Source organism: Brassica napus, chromosome C3 (genome assembly GCF_020379485.1).
Source record: "Brassica napus cultivar Da-Ae chromosome C3, Da-Ae, whole genome shotgun sequence".
In the NCBI taxonomy this organism is placed as follows: Eukaryota; Viridiplantae; Streptophyta; class Magnoliopsida; order Brassicales; family Brassicaceae; genus Brassica; species Brassica napus.
In genome coordinates, this window is record NC_063446.1 from 54,249,831 (window position 1) to 54,268,448 (window position 18,618).

The window sequence follows — 18,618 nt, forward strand, 5'->3', positions numbered from 1 at the left end:
ACATTAAAGATGACCGATTGACCTCCCTCTCAGTATCATACATTTAGTTAATGAAACATGTCCAGCCTGTTTTGTACAATAAGCTAAGATATGTTAACATCAAAGGTACCAATCAATTTCTTTGTATTAATATAAAATGTTTCACAAAAATGAAACACATTTCTTTGAAATCCAAATCCTCAATTGATTTTCTTGTCTTTATGCCGTTGTACTTGTCTATCCAATTAAAACAATAACACGTAACTATAACAAAAGTTTAGTTTAACATTTTCAAATTTAAGATAGTTTTTAACTTAGCTAAGAATAAGAAATGGTCTAACTATTTGATTCCACCTACAGTGATCCCTTTCCCGTATTTTGGGTACATAGAGTATTTATCAAAGACAGATTGTCGTAGCACTAAGAGTTTTGCATTTGGATTCACCTCCGTCTATAGTATCCCGATGTATTTTATTCATTGATATTCAAATAATATATATCGTTTATAGAGAAATAATTATAATTTACACGACGCTAAATAATATTATTTAATTTAGACTAACCAGTTGTGTTTTTGTCATTTTACATTTATGCATATAATCAATCTATTTGATCCCGTCTTAGGTGGGCGTAGACTTCAGTCTACAATAGCTAACTAAGAGTACAAACCAATTGATTAGTGAATTAGTTAAGTAATAAACTAAAGGAAGTAATTATTCAAGGTTGAGGCGCCCTAGCTGTGCCAGGTTTTTGTTTTGTTATTAAACCCTAACCAAAAATATTAATTAAGATCCCATTAGACGAAAGCAAGTACCATCATCATCATATATAATCATTCATATTTATCACAGATTTTTGTACAAATAATAATTATAAGAGATGGAATCCCAAAGCTATCATCATCCACATTGATCTACGATACTTTTGATTCATTAGGTCTCCTTTTTAGTTTTTATATTGTTAACTAATGTAAAATAAATTGTAATTTATAGTGCTATATTTTGTTTAAACAGTTGAAATTATTTGCAAACGGAATACAGTAGAACCTCTATAAATTAATAATGTTATTACTACACCAAAACTATAATTTTTTTAATTAATTTATAGAAATATTAATTTATCGATATATTAATTGAACCAAAAACTCAATTTGAGACTATAAAATTATATTATTTTATAGAAATTTTTAGTGTATATTAATTTATAGACTATTAATTTAAAGAGGTTATATTGTATTTAATAATACAAAACGTCAAAAGAGTTTTATAATATGCATGTAAAACAAAACTATACCATTTCTTCGAATAATACCACATATATAGTTGACAATTCCAGCGAGGACCTGAATAAACATATTATTTGTATATATAGCAGTAATATAATTTTGAAGGATCTAATATTAAATATTATTTGTATATTCCAGCGAGGACCTGAATAAACATATCATTTATATACTTACATTTTAAAAATATTAAAACTCTGCATTCTGAAAACACGATTCAGCTTTTGCTAGTGGTGTTTACGTTTAGGTCATTGTATTGGAGATTTGATCTTTGATTAAAGTACCAAAGAGAATAAACTTGGTTAAACATTAATTAATATTTAAACATATGATGAATATGAATAATTATGATAATGTATTTCCGGCAAAAGTAGCAGGGGAAGAATGATTACGTGAATGATGTGGGACCCAATGTTTTGAAATATATTTCTAAATATTTGACCAAAGGAGGAGTTTTTAAGAGGAGTGTGGGGCCCATTACCTTCGCGTCGACCTCTTCATTGTCTTTATGGAATGAATGATAAAAGAGGACACCTCACGTGGACTCTGCAGCCACAACGACTCTCTCCAACCATATCTTTCATACACTATTATTATTATCAGAATTAATTCATATTTTCTGTATTTGATTTTTACTTATATATAGTAGTAAAGATTCTTATATATGTATATGTACAATTTTATCTCATTTATTAACGCAACGTTCTGATTTTCCCCTTTTAACTAGTCGTGAAAAAGTGTTTTCCTTGTACGGTGAATATTGTTGTCCACTTTTTTACGGTGTGGCTCTTATCTATTCATTTTAATTATTATACTGTGCATAGAAGTAACATAAAATGGAAAATAATTATATTAAATCGTATTATTTTCTATTTTTGTGATGTAATAATGACAATTTTTTTCTTAACTCTTAACGAATTGATTTGACATACAAGCTGGAAACTGACGTTGAAAGTTTCAAAGCTAGGGTTAGATTCAAACTATATTTGCTAATTACTTGAATCCATCGATCAGTCCATTTGCGTTGATAAAATGATACTTTTGTTTTCTTCAACTATTAAATGATACTCCCATTGTTGACGTTTCTCTTCTTATGTGTTTCTTTTAAATATTTTTATCTTATATAAAGAAGTGACGAACAATTTTTTTTGCTGCAAAAAAAATAAATAAATATGCAATGAGAGTTTTTTATTTTTATTTTAGTTCTTTATTTTATTTAAAAAATGTTTTGTAAAGCTCACCCATATAATTTCCACTCATGATCTTTGTTTCTTTAAGCTTTTCTTCACATTCCATATCTCTCTCTCTCTCTCTCTTATCCTCTCCTTCTCACTCAATTCCTTGGAACGTCTTTTCTATTATTTTCCTCACTTATATAATATATGCAAAAGCCATCATCTACTCTCTTAAATGTCATAATGGACGGCGGAGACAACGTTGGGGGAGGAGATGATCACAACCGTCACCTTCACCACCACCATCACCGGCCAACTTTCCCTTTCCAACTCCTCGGAAAGCGAGACCCCGACGACAACAATCAACAACAACAACAACAACCTTCCCCCTCTTCCTCATCTCTCTTCTCCCTCCACCAACACCAACAGTTATCCCAAACGCAACCCCAACCCCAGCAAAAGCCACAACCGCAGAAAGACTTGCAGGTAACGCAAGAGGAAACAGCGGTGGTCGTAGCTAAAAAGCCGCCGCTAAAACGAGCGTCGACGAAAGATAGACACACGAAAGTAGACGGAAGAGGAAGGAGGATAAGGATGCCGGCGTTGTGCGCAGCTAGGGTTTTCCAGCTCACAAGAGAGCTCGGCCATAAATCCGACGGTGAAACCATCGAGTGGCTTCTTCAACAAGCTGAGCCCTCAGTCATCGCCGCCACCGGAACAGGAACTATCCCGGCGAACTTCACTTCTCTCAACATCTCTCTCCGTTCTTCAGGCTCTTCCATGTCTCTCCCTTCTCATTACCGTAACGCAGCTTCCACTTTTAGCCCTAACAACATCTTCACTCCATCGTTACTTCAACAGCAACAGCAAAGAAGTGGTGGTGGTGGGTTTCTTCATCCTCACCATCATCTACAAGGACGTGCAACGACTTCGTCTCTCTTTCCTGGTATTGATAACTTCACCCCAACGACCTCGTTTTTGAACTTCCATAATCCGACAAAGCAAGAAGGAGATCAAGATTCGGAAGAGTTAAGTCCAGACAAGAAACGAAGACTCCAAACGACGTCGGATTTACATCATCAACATGATCAAATCGGTCCCCATACGCTTCAGTCTAGCAACAGTGGTTCTGCCGCTACAACCGCGCAAATACCAGGAAACTTCTGGATGGTTTCGGCTGCGGCGGGCGCAGGTGGTAATAATAACCAAACAGGAGGAGGAGGTTCTGTTGGTAGCGGTGGAGGCAGTGGCTGTGGAGAGCCTGTTTGGACGTTTCCGTCGATTAACACTGCCGCTGCTGCCTTATACAGAAGTAGCGTTTCGGGTGTTTCAGGCAGTGCGGTTTCAAGCGGTTTACATTTTATGAATTTTGCAGCGCCAATGGCATTTCTTACTGGACAACAGCTAGCAACCAGTAGTAATCATGAGATCAATGAAGATAATAATAATGAAGGAGGAAGAAGTGACGGTGGTGATCATCATAATACACAGAGACATCATCATCATCAACGACAACAACAACATCATCGTAATATTCTATCCGGTTTAAATCAGTACGGACAGCAACTTTCCGGCGAATCTCAGGCTAGTGATTCACTTCGAGGCGGTGAGGAAGATCCACAAGATTAAAAACACACACAAAGAAAACAAAACAACTAATCGTGGATGACCCGGCGGCGCCAGTGGTGGAGACGGCGTTCGGCGGCTGTGTAATACTTTTGTTTTGCCGTTATTTTTTATTTTTTACTTTCTGTATTACTCTTTTTTTTGCTAAGTTAAAAACAAAAATACGTGAGAACGTGAGATTTTTTTAGTTTGATTATTTTTACTTTGATTTAAATTTGAGTTTTTCTTGTGAGTGAGTGATTGATTAAATAGTACACGAGATTTTCTCTGTCAGGTTTTTTGGATTTTGAGGAGAATATGACACTTTTTTTATCATTATTGCTTTTAATGGTTTTATTTTTACTGTTAGTGTCACTGTCTCGATTCTCAATCATTATCCACAAGAAAATTAATCATGCATAAAAATAATTTAATTGTTCGCCTAATTACTTTGCTTACTCTCTCCGGTCTCCAATGAAACATTAATTTATAAATCAAAGTTTAACATTTTCATAAATTTGTCAGTAACTTAACGTTTTTAATGTAAAACAATATTGCCAAATTTTGAGAAATTATGATATCGAGGAACAAGATGGGCCTCTCTCTTGTCTTGGCCCACCAATCTCTCTCATTTGGCCCTTGAGGTTGCTGTTTTAAAGCGAATAGAAAACAGCAAAGTGTCTCGTTTGTTTTACATGGTCGAACAAAAACGATACACAAAACATAAAAATATCTCGTTTGATCGTATATGCTAGGAAACATATTAAATGTTTTAAGTATATGATTCATCTCTATTATTAAAAGAGAAGTACCCATTAAAAATACTCCTAAATTTTTTAACTTATTTACAATTCCATGCCGCTGAGAATTAAATTAAACTACCTATTTTAATGCTTGTTTTTCCCAGTTAAATTAATGAGTTTTCTTTAATCAAATTTAAACTTAATGTCATTAAATAAATATACATATTTTAATGCTTGTCTTTTCCAGTTAAATTAATGAGTTTCCTTAATCAAATTTAAACTTAATGTCATTAAATTAACCTAAAAATATATCATATTTAACGTAGCTTATTACGTACGAGTACGACCCAATAATAAACTTGAATTTTATTTTTACGAAAACGTGAATCACTTGACTTATGTAATATTTAAAATATATTAACTACAATATAACAAATGAATATAACCTACCTATACTTTAGTTTGAAATGATCATGTTCAAGTTTTATATAGTCAACTTACATCATGCATCGATCGATGTACAATATCCAAACCACCTATAGTTTTCGTTTTCTTTATAGGATGTATCAACCAACCAATCATCCCATTGATTTTCTAAGCTTTATTAAAAAAAATCAATAAATACAAACTCAAAATCCAATATCTTCTATTAATCAAAACATAATATCTTCAATGTCGTATCTTTAATGTACCTATTAATTATAGAAATTGTAACCATAATTACACTAATTATAAGAATAGATTTGATTCTAACCAATTGATCTATTACTTCGGTAATTGATTTGCTTGCAGAAGAGGAAACAATAAATTTAAAATTTATAAGAATATAAAGATATAGAGATTCCAACCAATTGCCTATATTTGCATATGATTTCCGCATAATAAGCTTCAAATTGAACATTGAAAAAGATGGAGAGGTTTTTTTTAATCTTTTACCGACACAAACTTAAACAAAACGAAGAGTTAAATGTAATTTTTTTTTGTTACACTTCCCGGAAAAAAACGGTTACAACATGAGTTTTCATAATATGGCCTTTTAACATATTAATGTTATGAACATTTAATAATTAGCTTGACGAAAAACAAAGACTATAAATAATTTATTATTAATAAAATTATGAAATTATTTACAATTTGATGACTAATTCATCGCCCTTTTTTATATGTTAAATTTTTCATAGAAGTTTAAAAATTATTTTATTTTCTTTAAACATGTATAACTAATTTATAATCTTTCATGCCATACTAAGTCATAATATAATATTTCTTTATATTTTACATTAATAACCATTGTTTTTATATATCGTCTACAATTATCTAATTACGTCTATTTGTTCAATTTTTTATATGATATCGAATATTCATCGTAAATAGATGGTTTAAGATGCGAAAAAAATTATTTACCTGATGAATATAATACATCAAATATTACAAATACATCTCTATTATTAAAAGAGAAGTACCCATTAAAAATACCCCTAAGTTTTTTAACTTATTTACACTTCCATGCCACTGAGAATTAAATTAAACTATCTATTTTAATGCTTGTCTTTTCCAGTTAAATTAATGAGTTTTCCTTAATCAAATTTAAACTTAATGTCATTAAATAAACCTACATATTTTAATGCTTGTGTTTTCCAGTTAAATTAATGAGTTTTCCTTAATCAAATTTAAACTTAATGTCATTAAATTAACCTAAAAATATATCATATTTAACGTAGCTTATTACGTACGAGTACAGCGCAATAATGAACTTGAATTTTATTTTTACGAAAACGTGAATCACTTGACTTATGTAATATTTAAAATATATTAACTACAATATAACAAATGCATATAACCTACCTATACTTTAGTTTGAAATGATCATGTTCAAGTTTTATATAGTCAACTTACATCATGCATCGATCGATGTACAATATTCAAACCACCTATAGTTTTCGTTTTCTTTATAGGATGTATCAACCAACCAATCATCCCATTGATTTTCTAAGCTTTATAAAAAAACAAATCAATAAATACAAATTCAAAATCCAATATCTTCTATTAATCAAAACAGAATATCTTCAATGTTGTACCTATTAAATATAGAAATTGTAACCATAATTACAATAATTATAAGAATAGATTTGATTCCAACCAATTGATCTATTACTTCGGTAATTGATTTGCTTGCAGAAGAGAAAACAATAAATTTAAAATTTATAAGAATATAAAGATATAGAGATTCCAACCAATTGCCTATATTTGCATATGATTTCCGCATAATAAACTTCAAATTGAACATTGAAAAAGATAGAGAAGTTTTTTTTAATCTTTACCGACACAAACTTAAACAAAACGAAGAGTTAAATGTAAATTTTTTTTATTACACTTCCCAGAAAAAAACGGTTACAACATGGACTTTCATAATATGACCTTTTAACATATTAATGTTATGAACATTTAATAATTATCTTGACGAAAAACAAAGACTATAAATAATTTATTATTAATAAAATTATGAAATTATTTACAATTTGATGACTAATTCATCGCCTTTTTTTTATATGTTAAATTTTTCATAGAAGTTTAAAAATTATTTATTTTTTTTAAACATGTATAACTAATTTATAATCTTTTATGCCATACTAAGTCATAATATAATATTTCTTCATATTTTACATTAATAACCATTGTTTTTATATATCGTCTACAATTATCTAATTATGTCTATTTGTTCAATTTTTTATATGATATCGAATATTCATCGTAAATAGATTGTTTAAGATGCCAAAAAAATTATTTAGTTGGTGAATATAATACATCAAATATTATAAATACATTATTTAGTTAAATAAATAACCCAAAACCGAAAATTCAAATCCGCGCTGGCGCGCGGATCAGAGTATAGTTTTATCTTTAATTCTTTGTCGTTTGTCCCCACTGAAAAATCGATCTGCTTTTTTATATATGATGTTCAGATATTCAAATCAAGACTAGGTTAAACTATGTATCCGAACTTAGCTCTGATCTTGTTTGAAAGACTTGTTCGACGTAAAATATGGTCTTTGTCTTTAGCAAACGTTACAACTTATAAAGAAAGAGTGACTGTTTCAGACATTCTTTTGCGCTCTTGCTTACCTTCAAAACGTAACATTTTTACTCATAACTTACTTTGCGAACAGATTATAAATTATAAGTAGTCATAATCAAGAAAAATAAATTTTGGATTGTTAGAATATTAATTAGAATTTATTCTGTAAATCTATTCTCTTGGATTTAAAGATTTATTCGCAAGAGCCTAAAATTTACAGAAAAATGGAGACAAGGAAATTTAAATAAATGTGAATTTGTATTATTGCAGGCTTATACAATATATAATTGAATTGTATAATAAAAACATTTATAAAAATTCAATAAGTAGAGAGAGAGAAAAATATTGATTGTGGTGGTGACACGAGAACTGTAGTGTTGTAAGGAGTGTAGGACCAAAACGTTTTCAGGTGCAGTGATTGTCGTGTGGACCCCAATCCATCTGATTATTCCTCCGTAACCAACGTCCATTTTTTTTTTTCGCAACGAAACCAACTCCAATGAAACTATAAAATATCAAATTTGGTATAATTTTTTGTTTAGTTTGGTATAATTTGTTTTCTAAAGAAACTCCAAAAATTACATAACTATATCAAATTTGGTATTTTATGAAGTGTTACACCAAATATTAAATAATTTTTAATATTTTAACTATAGTTACATCAATATTATTATTTAGTTTAAATTTATAGCTAAAAGTAAATAAGCACACTTTTTATATATTTCATGATTATTTTCAAATTAATAAACATTAAAATATTAGTTATTTATATTTTAAATAATATAAATAAATTGATATTATCTATAATATCAAACTGTAACCAAATAAAAATGATTTATTATGTACTTCTCATTTTAAAATGTATAATTTTTTCTATTTCAACTGATATTTTATATAAAATAAATAAATAGATATAAATTAACCAAAAAATTAAATAAACACTGAAAATATAGAATTACAAAATTTTACCAATTAAACATAAAATAAAAATGTAATAAAAGATAACTAGTCAATAACAAATAACTAATGTATTAAAATTAATAATATATAATATTATATTTTCTGTAGTGGGTGTAGAGAAAAATAAAATTAATATCAAAATACTAAATTTGATATTATTTCATCAGTAAATTTGATATTATGGTTGGAATTTACCTCACGAAAAATCTTTTTTTTTCTGGCTTCATCTTACAATAATTCTAATACCATGTACAATGACTATCATATTAAAAGCACTTCCAATAAATGTTTTAGTATTGGGATTCTAATATATATGTATATATAAATACTAGTATTTAATTATGGATATCTAAATTTTAGGGGGAGCGAAACCCGAATTACTTGAAAGTAAATACTTTGGATTGAGTTTACTGTAAAATTTAGATATCCATAATTAAATATTAATATTTATATACATACATATATATGTATTTTTGGAATTCAAATGCTAGAAACCCCCATAGGGAATGCTCTAACACCATTCTTTTAAACTTTTAGCTATCCACATCGTTTTTTCTTTCTTCCACTTAATAATTCAACAATTATTTAACTTTTTAACTTACAATAGATAATATTGTTAATTTTAATTCAACACCATCATTTTTATCTTATATAAGTATTACTCCATCCGTTGCAAAAATATGATTATTCTAGAGAAAAAAATTGTTTCAAAAAGTTACATATTTTATATTTCTAATACAATTTTTGCCAGTTAATAATGGGCATAGCAACCTGAGCTTCAGGAACTTGTTGTATTGAGGAATCAACATGAAAGCATCGATGATGGGCATAGCAACCTGAGCTTCACTCATTTGCTTCTCAAACAAAGTCTTGTACTTCTCTAGCAGCTGCCTCTTGAATCTACCAGAGAATGGTAGTTTGGGTTCATAGGGAGAAGGAACAAAAGAATTCTCACTTGCTGGAGCAAGAACTTCACCATCTTTCACTGTTTTCTTCTCTTCCCCAACCTTTCCTTTACCTTTGGCTTCCACAATCTTCTCCAAGATTTCATCATTGATTTTCTCATCAACAATCACCACTTCATCATCTAAGTTGATGGCCACCTCCTCACCTAGTTTCTCAGCCTCCCTGGTGAGGGTTATAGGAGGTAATTGCTTACCACTCCTAAGGGTGATAGCTTTGGCCTCCTTGGGGTTTTGGTCAGATTTTCCAAGTAGAGATCCTTGCTGGCGAGTCTGGTGAGTGTTCATGGAAGCAAACTAATTCTCTAAATTCTTGACTGTAGAAGCAAGATGTGAGAACTTGTTGTTGAGCTCATTGTAGCTCCCATCAATCTTGGAATGAAGGTTCTTCAACTCATAACCAACATGCTTCTCACTTCTAGTCTAAGACTCCAAGATTTGTTTCAGCAGGGTGTCAGTGCTGCTCTCTTGAGGAGCAGAGAAACCAGATGAGGGGTTTTGCTGAGGTTGATAGCTGCCTTGCTGGTTGTTTCTAGGAGGATAACCACTCTGTTGGTTGTTGGGGTAGGATTTCTGTTGGAAGTTGTTGTACTGAGAGTTGGGCTCTTTTTTGTACCAGCTACCATTGTTGTTGATGAAACACAACTCTTCCTGACCTTCCAAACTCTCAACCTCATTGATATTACATGTATACGCACACCAATTAACCTAATGTGCACACTACCGCAATCGAATGGTATGTCGATGTAGCACTTTAGGATCGAATCCACAGAGACCAACTATTACACTTTATCTTTATGGGATCAATATCAAGCTAAAACAATATGAGGGTTTAAAGATTTGAGGGTTTCGTGAGAAACAAGTAACAAGATTAATTAAAGTATTCAGATAACTAAAATGCTAGCCTAGGGTGGTTTGATCGGGTCTTAAGCAAGTGTGAGCCAAACAATTATTCAAGTTTAATTAAGAGCAAGTCTAGAACTCGGATCACTCAAGTAGAACAGTCCACTGTCGTGGTACTGCTCCCTATGCTGATCGATCTTGATACCTAAACTCTCGTTTGGATCAAGATGCGACAGCAAGCAATAGAGGTCAAGTCCGATATGTTCACAAAACACCCTAACATCTACTTTCGCTGGTTAGGGATGCAATGCTCAGTCAAGTTATGTCTAGCAACCTATAACACTTTTGATGAATAGATTAAACCTAGAATCAGGCACTAAGTGGTTAACTTGATGCAAGCCTTAAGAACAACAGTGAATGAAGACAATCGATTTATAACTTATTTATGTCAAGCTCACGGATCTAACACCCTAACACCCTAGACTACGCAAGCTGACTACTCAGCCATAGCTACAGAGAACACACAGATAACAGATGAAGAAAACATGCTGAATCAATAAAATAAAAGAGATAGGGTTCAGGATTCTTCTCAAGAGTGTAGAGATCCTTCTCCCTTTACAATAAGCAAATCCAACAATGGAGTTTTCGGGTCTGGTTCCTCTCTGTAAACTAGCGTAGAATGATAAAGAGAAACAGAAAATATGATATATCAAAGCCACAGGCGGCTGGGAGAGAAAATATGGATAATTAGGGAAAATCCCGTAATGATTGTAGTTTCCTTAAAAATCTCTGCCGCTGGAACACTCACTCGGAACAGTCACTCGGGTTGCTCCGCTATCTGACTGTTCTGCGTGAAAACCACCAATTTGCATTGTTTTCTGCCTCTTTTGTTCCAGCTGGTCCATCTCCCATCCAATGCAACTCCAGACATGTAATGACTCCAAAAGGACTAGAAAGACTCGATAAAGACTTGAAAACCAATTTAAAAGCATATATACAAGATGTATAAAACACCATATATCAATTCCCCCAGACTTAGATCCTTGTTTGTCCTCAAACAATGTCAAGTATCAAGAACAGGGAGAAAAGTTTGAAAGTGTGGGAACTCTCCTATTCTCAGCAACCATACTTTAACCACGGATCTCTGAACCATACAAGCAGTAAAACTAGGACAACACACCCTTACCGGAACCCCACTGACTGCTGTTCAAAAATCGGCTCCATAATCTTCATCTCAAACCTGAAAAAGCAACACTATCGAGACAGAACTCTCTACATTCATTTAAGAGTAGCGTGAGCTTCTCATCACAGGCATCATTCAGGGTAGACGGTCTAGGTGGGGAACAGGCTATTTAATGGTGGATTTAAAAGTGTTTAGGGGCTACCATTTCATTGAAGAGGATGCAGGATATCACACAAAATGACAAGAGAGGATAGATCCATTGATGTCCACAGCCTCTACTCGTTTTTGCTCTATTTGGTGCGACTGTTCTGATGACGGAACAGGCAACTGATTGTTCTGTGTTCCACTTTCCTTTTGGTACCCACTCCTTTGCTCGATCTTTCCAGTGGCTCATATTTCTTTGATCTCATCCCCTTCTCCATCACCTTATTTTGGGTTTTTTTTTTTTTTTTTTTTTTTTTTTTTGGGTTGAGATACTTACCTGAGTGGAGCAGGCGCTCCATGAAAATTCTGGGTGTTCTATCGTCAGATGATCGCCTGGAACAACCGCTCTTTTCAGGGGGTAGGTTGTTCCGTTTCTGCAACCCAGAATTTTTGAAGTATCTCAGATTTTTTTTTTGCTTTTTGACCTGAGACTCAATAAACTAAAACGAAAATAAGTAAACAAAAACAAAACCAAGTTATATTTACACGTACCAGTGGGTTGCCTCCCACCAAGCGCTTGGTTTAAGTCTCTAGCTTTACTTGGTGACTGGGATCAGTCGGGTTGAGCAGGAGGACTTGTTCCAAAACAAGCTCCACAATCAGACATGTTCAACTTCAAAACTCTGCTCAGCAACCCTTTCACAGCAGCTTCTCCTTTCTCTTTCAGCTCATGTGTGAGCATTACTCTGACTTTAGAGAAAGGTTGAAAGGTACCCTTGCACTTTACCTCATACTCAATGGATTTCTCATCACGCAAGCGAGGTATCAAAGTCGTCATAGGATCACCCTTGACCCTTTTCTTATGAACTTTCTGTTTCACCCTTGAATTCTCTCTGAATTTAGTAGGATCAGTGTTAGGATCTTCATCAGATAACAGTCTGCTCTCACCCTTATCACCATGCTCCTTCTCTGGAACAACCTTCAGCTTTTCTACATCAAACACTGAGATGCGAGAGGCGTGTGATGAGGAAGATCTGGTGGGTACAGCCTTGTAGAAAACTTTCTTGTTGATGTTGGAGAAGCAGACTCTCTTGTTGGACATATCGATGGTTGCTCCAACAGTAGCCATGAATGTCCTTCCAAATATCAAAGGCATCTCATGATCCTTGTTCATCTCAACAACTTGAAACTCAGCAGGAACAATGCATTCCCCTACTTGAACATGAAGGTTGCGGATGGTTCCATATGGGACTGCTCTAGAAGAGTTTGCAAAGGTCAGGGTCAGCTGAGAGCGCTCAACATCAGCAATACCCAAATCGTCTACAATAGCCTTTGAGACGAGATTCACACAAGAACCAGAGTCACAAAAAGCATCCTTGAAGGTTGTTTCTGCGATGGAACATGGGAAAACAAACTTTCCAGGATCATCAACCTTAGGCAATACCTTCAGTGCTGGTGTAGACAGAGCTTTGGCATAGAGGACCTTGATCTCCTCTTGAGTCTCTCTACAGTTTCTAAAAAACTTGAGCAATGGACGAATCTGCAGAGCATCTTCAAATGCAAGTTCTTTAGGAAGCCTTCTCACCATCTTGTTAAAACCTATCAGCTGCTCTTCACTAATGGGATCCATCAGATGTCTAGGTGGAATTGGATAGGGAACCTTGGGAACATAGACTCGAGATGGTGGAGTCTCAGCAGGTTCGCTAGGAGTAGCCACTCCAGAGCTAGCAGACTGCTCTGCTCTCTCTTCTGCGCCTGGAGCAGTCTCAGCGAACAGCTGCTCTATTGCATTACAGTGCTCAGTCCTAGGATTTTTATCTGTTCTTTCAGGGAGCGTCTCTTGTTGCCTCTTGACACTCTCAACTGTTTGAGCAAGCTGAACATCGATCTTTCTTATATGGATCTCAAGATTGTCATACTTGTTATTCAGCTTAGTGAACATGTTGCCCATCTTGGTGTCTATTTCCGTGGTTACCTGATTCAACGCCTTGGCCTGAACCTGCTGACCCTGCAACAGCTGTTGCATCATCACACCTAGACCCTTCAGCTCATCTGGTTGACTGTTCCCGTTAGCTGGAACAGCTTGCTGATTGCTCTGCGGTTGTCGCTTGTTCTGGTTCTGAATATGCCCGGCCGTAGCTTGCTCCATGTTGAAGACGTGCCTTTGGTTGTTTTTCAGTAGCTGATCAACCTTGGCAGTCAGCTCATCTATTTTCTGGGTGTCAGAACTGTTCCCTTTCTTGGAGCAATCACTCTCCTCTTTCTTATTAGCTGAGCTAGCAGCCATGTTCTCAATCAGCTTAAACGCTCCATCAGTGGTTTGAGTCATGAAGTCTCCATTGCTCGCAGAGTTTAGAGCACCTTGGTATTTCCAGTCCACTCCATCATAGAAAATGTCCAGGAGGTAATCATCATCAAATCCATGGTGAGGACATTCTCTGCGATAGTCATTGAAGCGCTCCCATGTGTCGCAGAAAGGCTCATCAGTGAGCTGTCTGAATGAGGTGATCTTGTTCCTCAATGCAGCTGTTCTTGCCTTAGAGTAGAAATGGCTGAGGAACGCTGATCGGACTTGTTCCCATGAAGTGAGAGAGCCGGTAGGGAGAGAGTTCAACCACCGTGCAGCTTTTCCATCAAGAGAGAATGGGAATAACATGCACGTGATGTAGTCTGGTGGAACACCATTCACGCGAGTGAAACTGCAGACTTTTTCGAAGCTCTCAATATGCTCCATTGGAATTTCTGTAGAGAGACCAGAGAACACCTTTCTCTGTACTAGACCGATCAAAGTAGGCTTGATCTCGAAGTCCTGCCTGGTGCAGAGTGGAGGAACAATGGCAGAGCGCGTAGTAGGGATGTTGCAAGGAATGTTTCTCTGCCCGATTGGAACAGTCTGCGCTTGTTGTTCCTGCCGCGCGAGAGCAGCCTGTTCAGCAGCATCCTGCTGAGCTTGGATGGTCTGCTGCATTTGTTGCATCTGCTGCTGCATGAGTGCCATAGCCGCAGTGAGATCATCCTGATTGGCATGATCACCCATAGTGGTGTCGGTTTGCCTTGGTTGTTGACGATTTGTTCTTTCTAACCTTGCTAGCTCCTGGTTGGTAAATGTAACTAACTCTCCTTGTGCGTTTCTCCGAGTATGTCTACTGGTAATGCACTTGAAAAATTAGCTGCAACAAAAATGATAGAGCAAGTTAGAGGTCTTAGACTAAATAAATAACCAAAAAATAAAGGTAAAAAGATGGTCTCCGGCAACGGCGCCAAATCGATATTATGTGTATACGCACACCAATTAACCTAATGTGCACAATACCACAATCGAATGGTATGTCGATGTAGCACTTTAGGATCGAATCCACAGAGACCAACTATTACACTTTATCTTTATGGGATCAATATCAAACTAAAAAAATATGGGAGTTTAAAGATTTGAGGGTTTCGTGAGAAACAAGTAACAAGATTAATTAAAGTATTCAGATAACTAAAATGCTAGCCTAGGGTGGTTTGATCGGGTGTTAAGCAAGTGTGAGCCAAACAATTATTCAAGTTTAATTAAGAGCAAGTCTAGAACTCGGATCACTCAAGTAGAACAGTCCACTGTCGTGGTACTGCTCCCTATGCTGATCGATCCTGATACCTAAACTCTCGTTTGGATCAAGATGCGACAGCAAGCAATAGAGGTCAAGTCCGATATGTTCACAAAACACCCTAACATCTACTTTCGGTGGTTAGGGATGCAATGCTCATTCAAGTTATGTCTAGCAACCTATAACACTTTTGATGAATAGATTAAACCTAGAATCAGGCACTAAGTGGTTAACCTGATGCAAGCCTTAAGAACAACAGTGAATGAAGACAATCGATTTATAACTTATTTATGTCAAGCTCACGGATCTAACACCCTAACACCCTAGACTAAGCAAGCTGACTACTCAGCCATAACTACATAGAACACAGAGATAACAGATGAAGAAAACATGCTGAATCAATAAAATAAAAGAGATAGGGTTCAGGATTCTTCTCAAGAGTGTAGAGATCCTTCTCCCTTTACAATAAGCAAATCCAACAATGGAGTTCTCAGGTCTGGTTCCTCTCTGTAAACTAGCGTAGAATGATAAAGAGAAACAGAAAATATGATATATCAAAGCCACAGGCGGCTGGGAGAGAAAATAGGGATAATTAGGGCAAATCACGTAATGATTGTAGTTTCCTTAAAAATCTCTGCCGCTGGAACACTCACTCGGAACAGTCACTCGGGTTGCTCCACTATCTGACTGTTCTGCGTGAAAACCACCAAATTGCATTGTTTTCTGCCTCTTTTGTTCCAGCTGGTCCATCTCCCATCCAATGCAACTCCAGACCTGTAATGACTCCAAAAGGACTAGAAAGACTCGATAAAGACTTGAAAACCAATTTAAAAGCATATATACAAGATGCATAAAACACCATATATCACTCATGGACAACAGGTGGATCGTCCTGCTTGGAGTTACCAACAAACTTCAGCTGCTCTTGGGTGGCTTTTTCAGCAATGAGTAGGTCGATCTTGTCTTCCAGAGCTTTGATCTCTTTCCTCGTCCGCTTATCATCACCCCTACTGCCTCTGTCGTGATCTGCACTGTAGACAGCATCACTCTTCACCATGTTGTCAACCAACTCTTCTGCATCATCTTCAGTTCTTCCCAAGAAGAACCCATTGCTAGTTGTATCCAATCTGGCTCTGTACTTAGGAAGGACACCTCTGTTGAAGGTACTGAGCAAGCTCTCCTTAGAGAAACCATGATGTGGGCATTTGGTTTGATAGCTTTTGAATCTCTCCCAGGCTTCACTGAATCCTTCCAAGTTCTTCTGTTGGAAACTGGAGATCTCATTTCTCAGCTTAGCAGTTCTTGAGGATGAGAAGAATTTCTCCAAGAATGCTCTCTTGCACTCATCCCAAGTAGTGATAGAGTCGCTGGGTAGAGACTTCTCCCACTGACGTGCCTTATCCCCCAAAGAGAAAGGGAATAGCTTGAGCTTTAAGGCATCTTCAGACACACCGATGGTTTTTGACAACCCACGGTAGCTGTTGAACTTGTCCAAGTGATCGAATGGGTCCTCTAAAGCCAAGCCATGATATTTGTTGTTCTCGATCACGTTGAGGAGTCCTGACTTGACCTCAAAGTTGTTTGCTGCCATAGCCGGTGCTCGGATTCTCAGTCTATGACCATGAATGTTGGGCCGGTCATAAGTACCAATGGGTCGAGCTGCCCGCGGTTGGTGTTCTGCCCCTTGCGGTTGATCTTCCATATCAATATTGAATCTCTGCAAGTGGGCTTGTTGTTCTTCTTCTCTTCTAGCTCTAGCACACTCCCTCTCGAAAGCTCTGATTTCTGCTACTATTGGAACTAGGTTTGATGGATCCCTGCTCCTTAAGTTCATACACCTGAAAGTGAAAGGTAGGTGAAGAAGAAGAATCAGTAACAAAACAAAATTAAAATGACTTAGTCTCAAGCAAGTGACTAAGTCTCAATATTTAAATATACTCAGAATTTGGCAACGGCGCCAATTTGATGTTAGGAGTTTTCAAGCTCCTAAGACAAATGTTGTAGTATAGTGAATGTCGAACCAGTTCTGAGGGAATTCGAAGCAATGAGAATGAAAGTACTCACTTAATCTAAGTGCAACCATTGATTTAAGAGGTTTCTAAACTAATGATTAATGATAAATGAAATGACTTTCTTTACTAAGGGAAAAGAGAACTCACGGGCCTAGGGATTAGACCTTGGGTGATCAAGTTTCGAACTAAAGATGGCAAACGATCAATCAAACTATCAACCTTAAGCGTAGACACAATCTTAAACAAACTCTATGTCTAGATGAATGTTCATTTACTAACATATCTCAAACATCAAATGTCTTTGGTTGAATAATATGAAAGCAATCATTACTAACAAGTCTATTGGCTATCTTAACACCTTTAACAACAAATGTCTTTGGTAAAGTATGTTAAAAGCTTAGGAGAGTTGTCTCAGGCATTTCATCAAACACCTTGTGGGTGGGAAATGCCTAAAGATCAACTTTTGAGTGGCCAACTCAGAAGATGCATTTTGAATACTCTACTAGCAAGGAACAAGAATGATCTACACTAAAACATCCTAGAACTAACCTAATCACCCTTGATCTCCCTAACCCATGAATTCAAAAGGTGATTACTCACTAATCTCCATGATTCCTCTTAAACCCATATTGGATTTCAGATTAATCATGTAAAGAAATAAATAAGAAATCAACAAGAACACAAGATGAAAGCAATCAAATCTGAATCAAAAGAGGTTTTACTAGTTGCTCTTCCGAAAAAGATTGTCTCCTTCGTGTCTTACAAAAGTACTTAAAAGCATAGGTTTTCAGAAGTAAAAGCGTGCATAATGAAATGACCAAAAGGCCCTTGAGTAGAAATGAATTCGAGCAAACAGAAGGCGCGCAACGACCTACAGTAGTCGCTCCGAGAGGTCGCTCCAGGCTTCGGGAGCGACCTGGAGGGGTCGCTGCGAGACGTCGCCCTGGGTCGCTCTTCGCGAGCGACCTCGCTGTGTCGCTCCGGTCACGTCGCTCAGGGTGATGGAGACGCGAGTGACCTCGCTGTGTCGCTCCGGGTGATGGAGGCGCGAGCGACCTCGCTGTGTC

At 35.7% G+C, this 18,618-nt stretch overlaps 1 protein-coding gene and 2 non-coding genes across 3 annotated transcripts; all 3 read left to right on the forward strand.

Moving 5' to 3' along the window:
• The first annotated feature begins 2,287 nt into the window (after positions 1–2,287).
• Positions 2,288–4,377, forward strand: LOC106451078 (transcription factor TCP14-like). Its single transcript, XM_013892938.3, has one exon. The coding sequence runs from the start codon at positions 2,644–2,646 to the stop codon at positions 4,063–4,065; it is 1,422 nt and encodes a 473-aa protein (XP_013748392.1). The 5' UTR covers positions 2,288–2,643; the 3' UTR covers positions 4,066–4,377.
• Positions 4,378–14,369: 9,992 nt separating this feature from the next.
• On the forward strand, positions 14,370–14,476 carry LOC125584811. Its single transcript, XR_007321719.1, has one exon. It is a non-coding gene; the product is annotated as a small nucleolar RNA R71 (small nucleolar RNA).
• Positions 14,477–16,726: 2,250 nt separating this feature from the next.
• Positions 16,727–16,833, forward strand: LOC125584688. The gene has a single exon (XR_007321598.1). It is a non-coding gene; the product is annotated as a small nucleolar RNA R71 (small nucleolar RNA).
• The last annotated feature ends 1,785 nt before the right edge of the window (positions 16,834–18,618 follow it).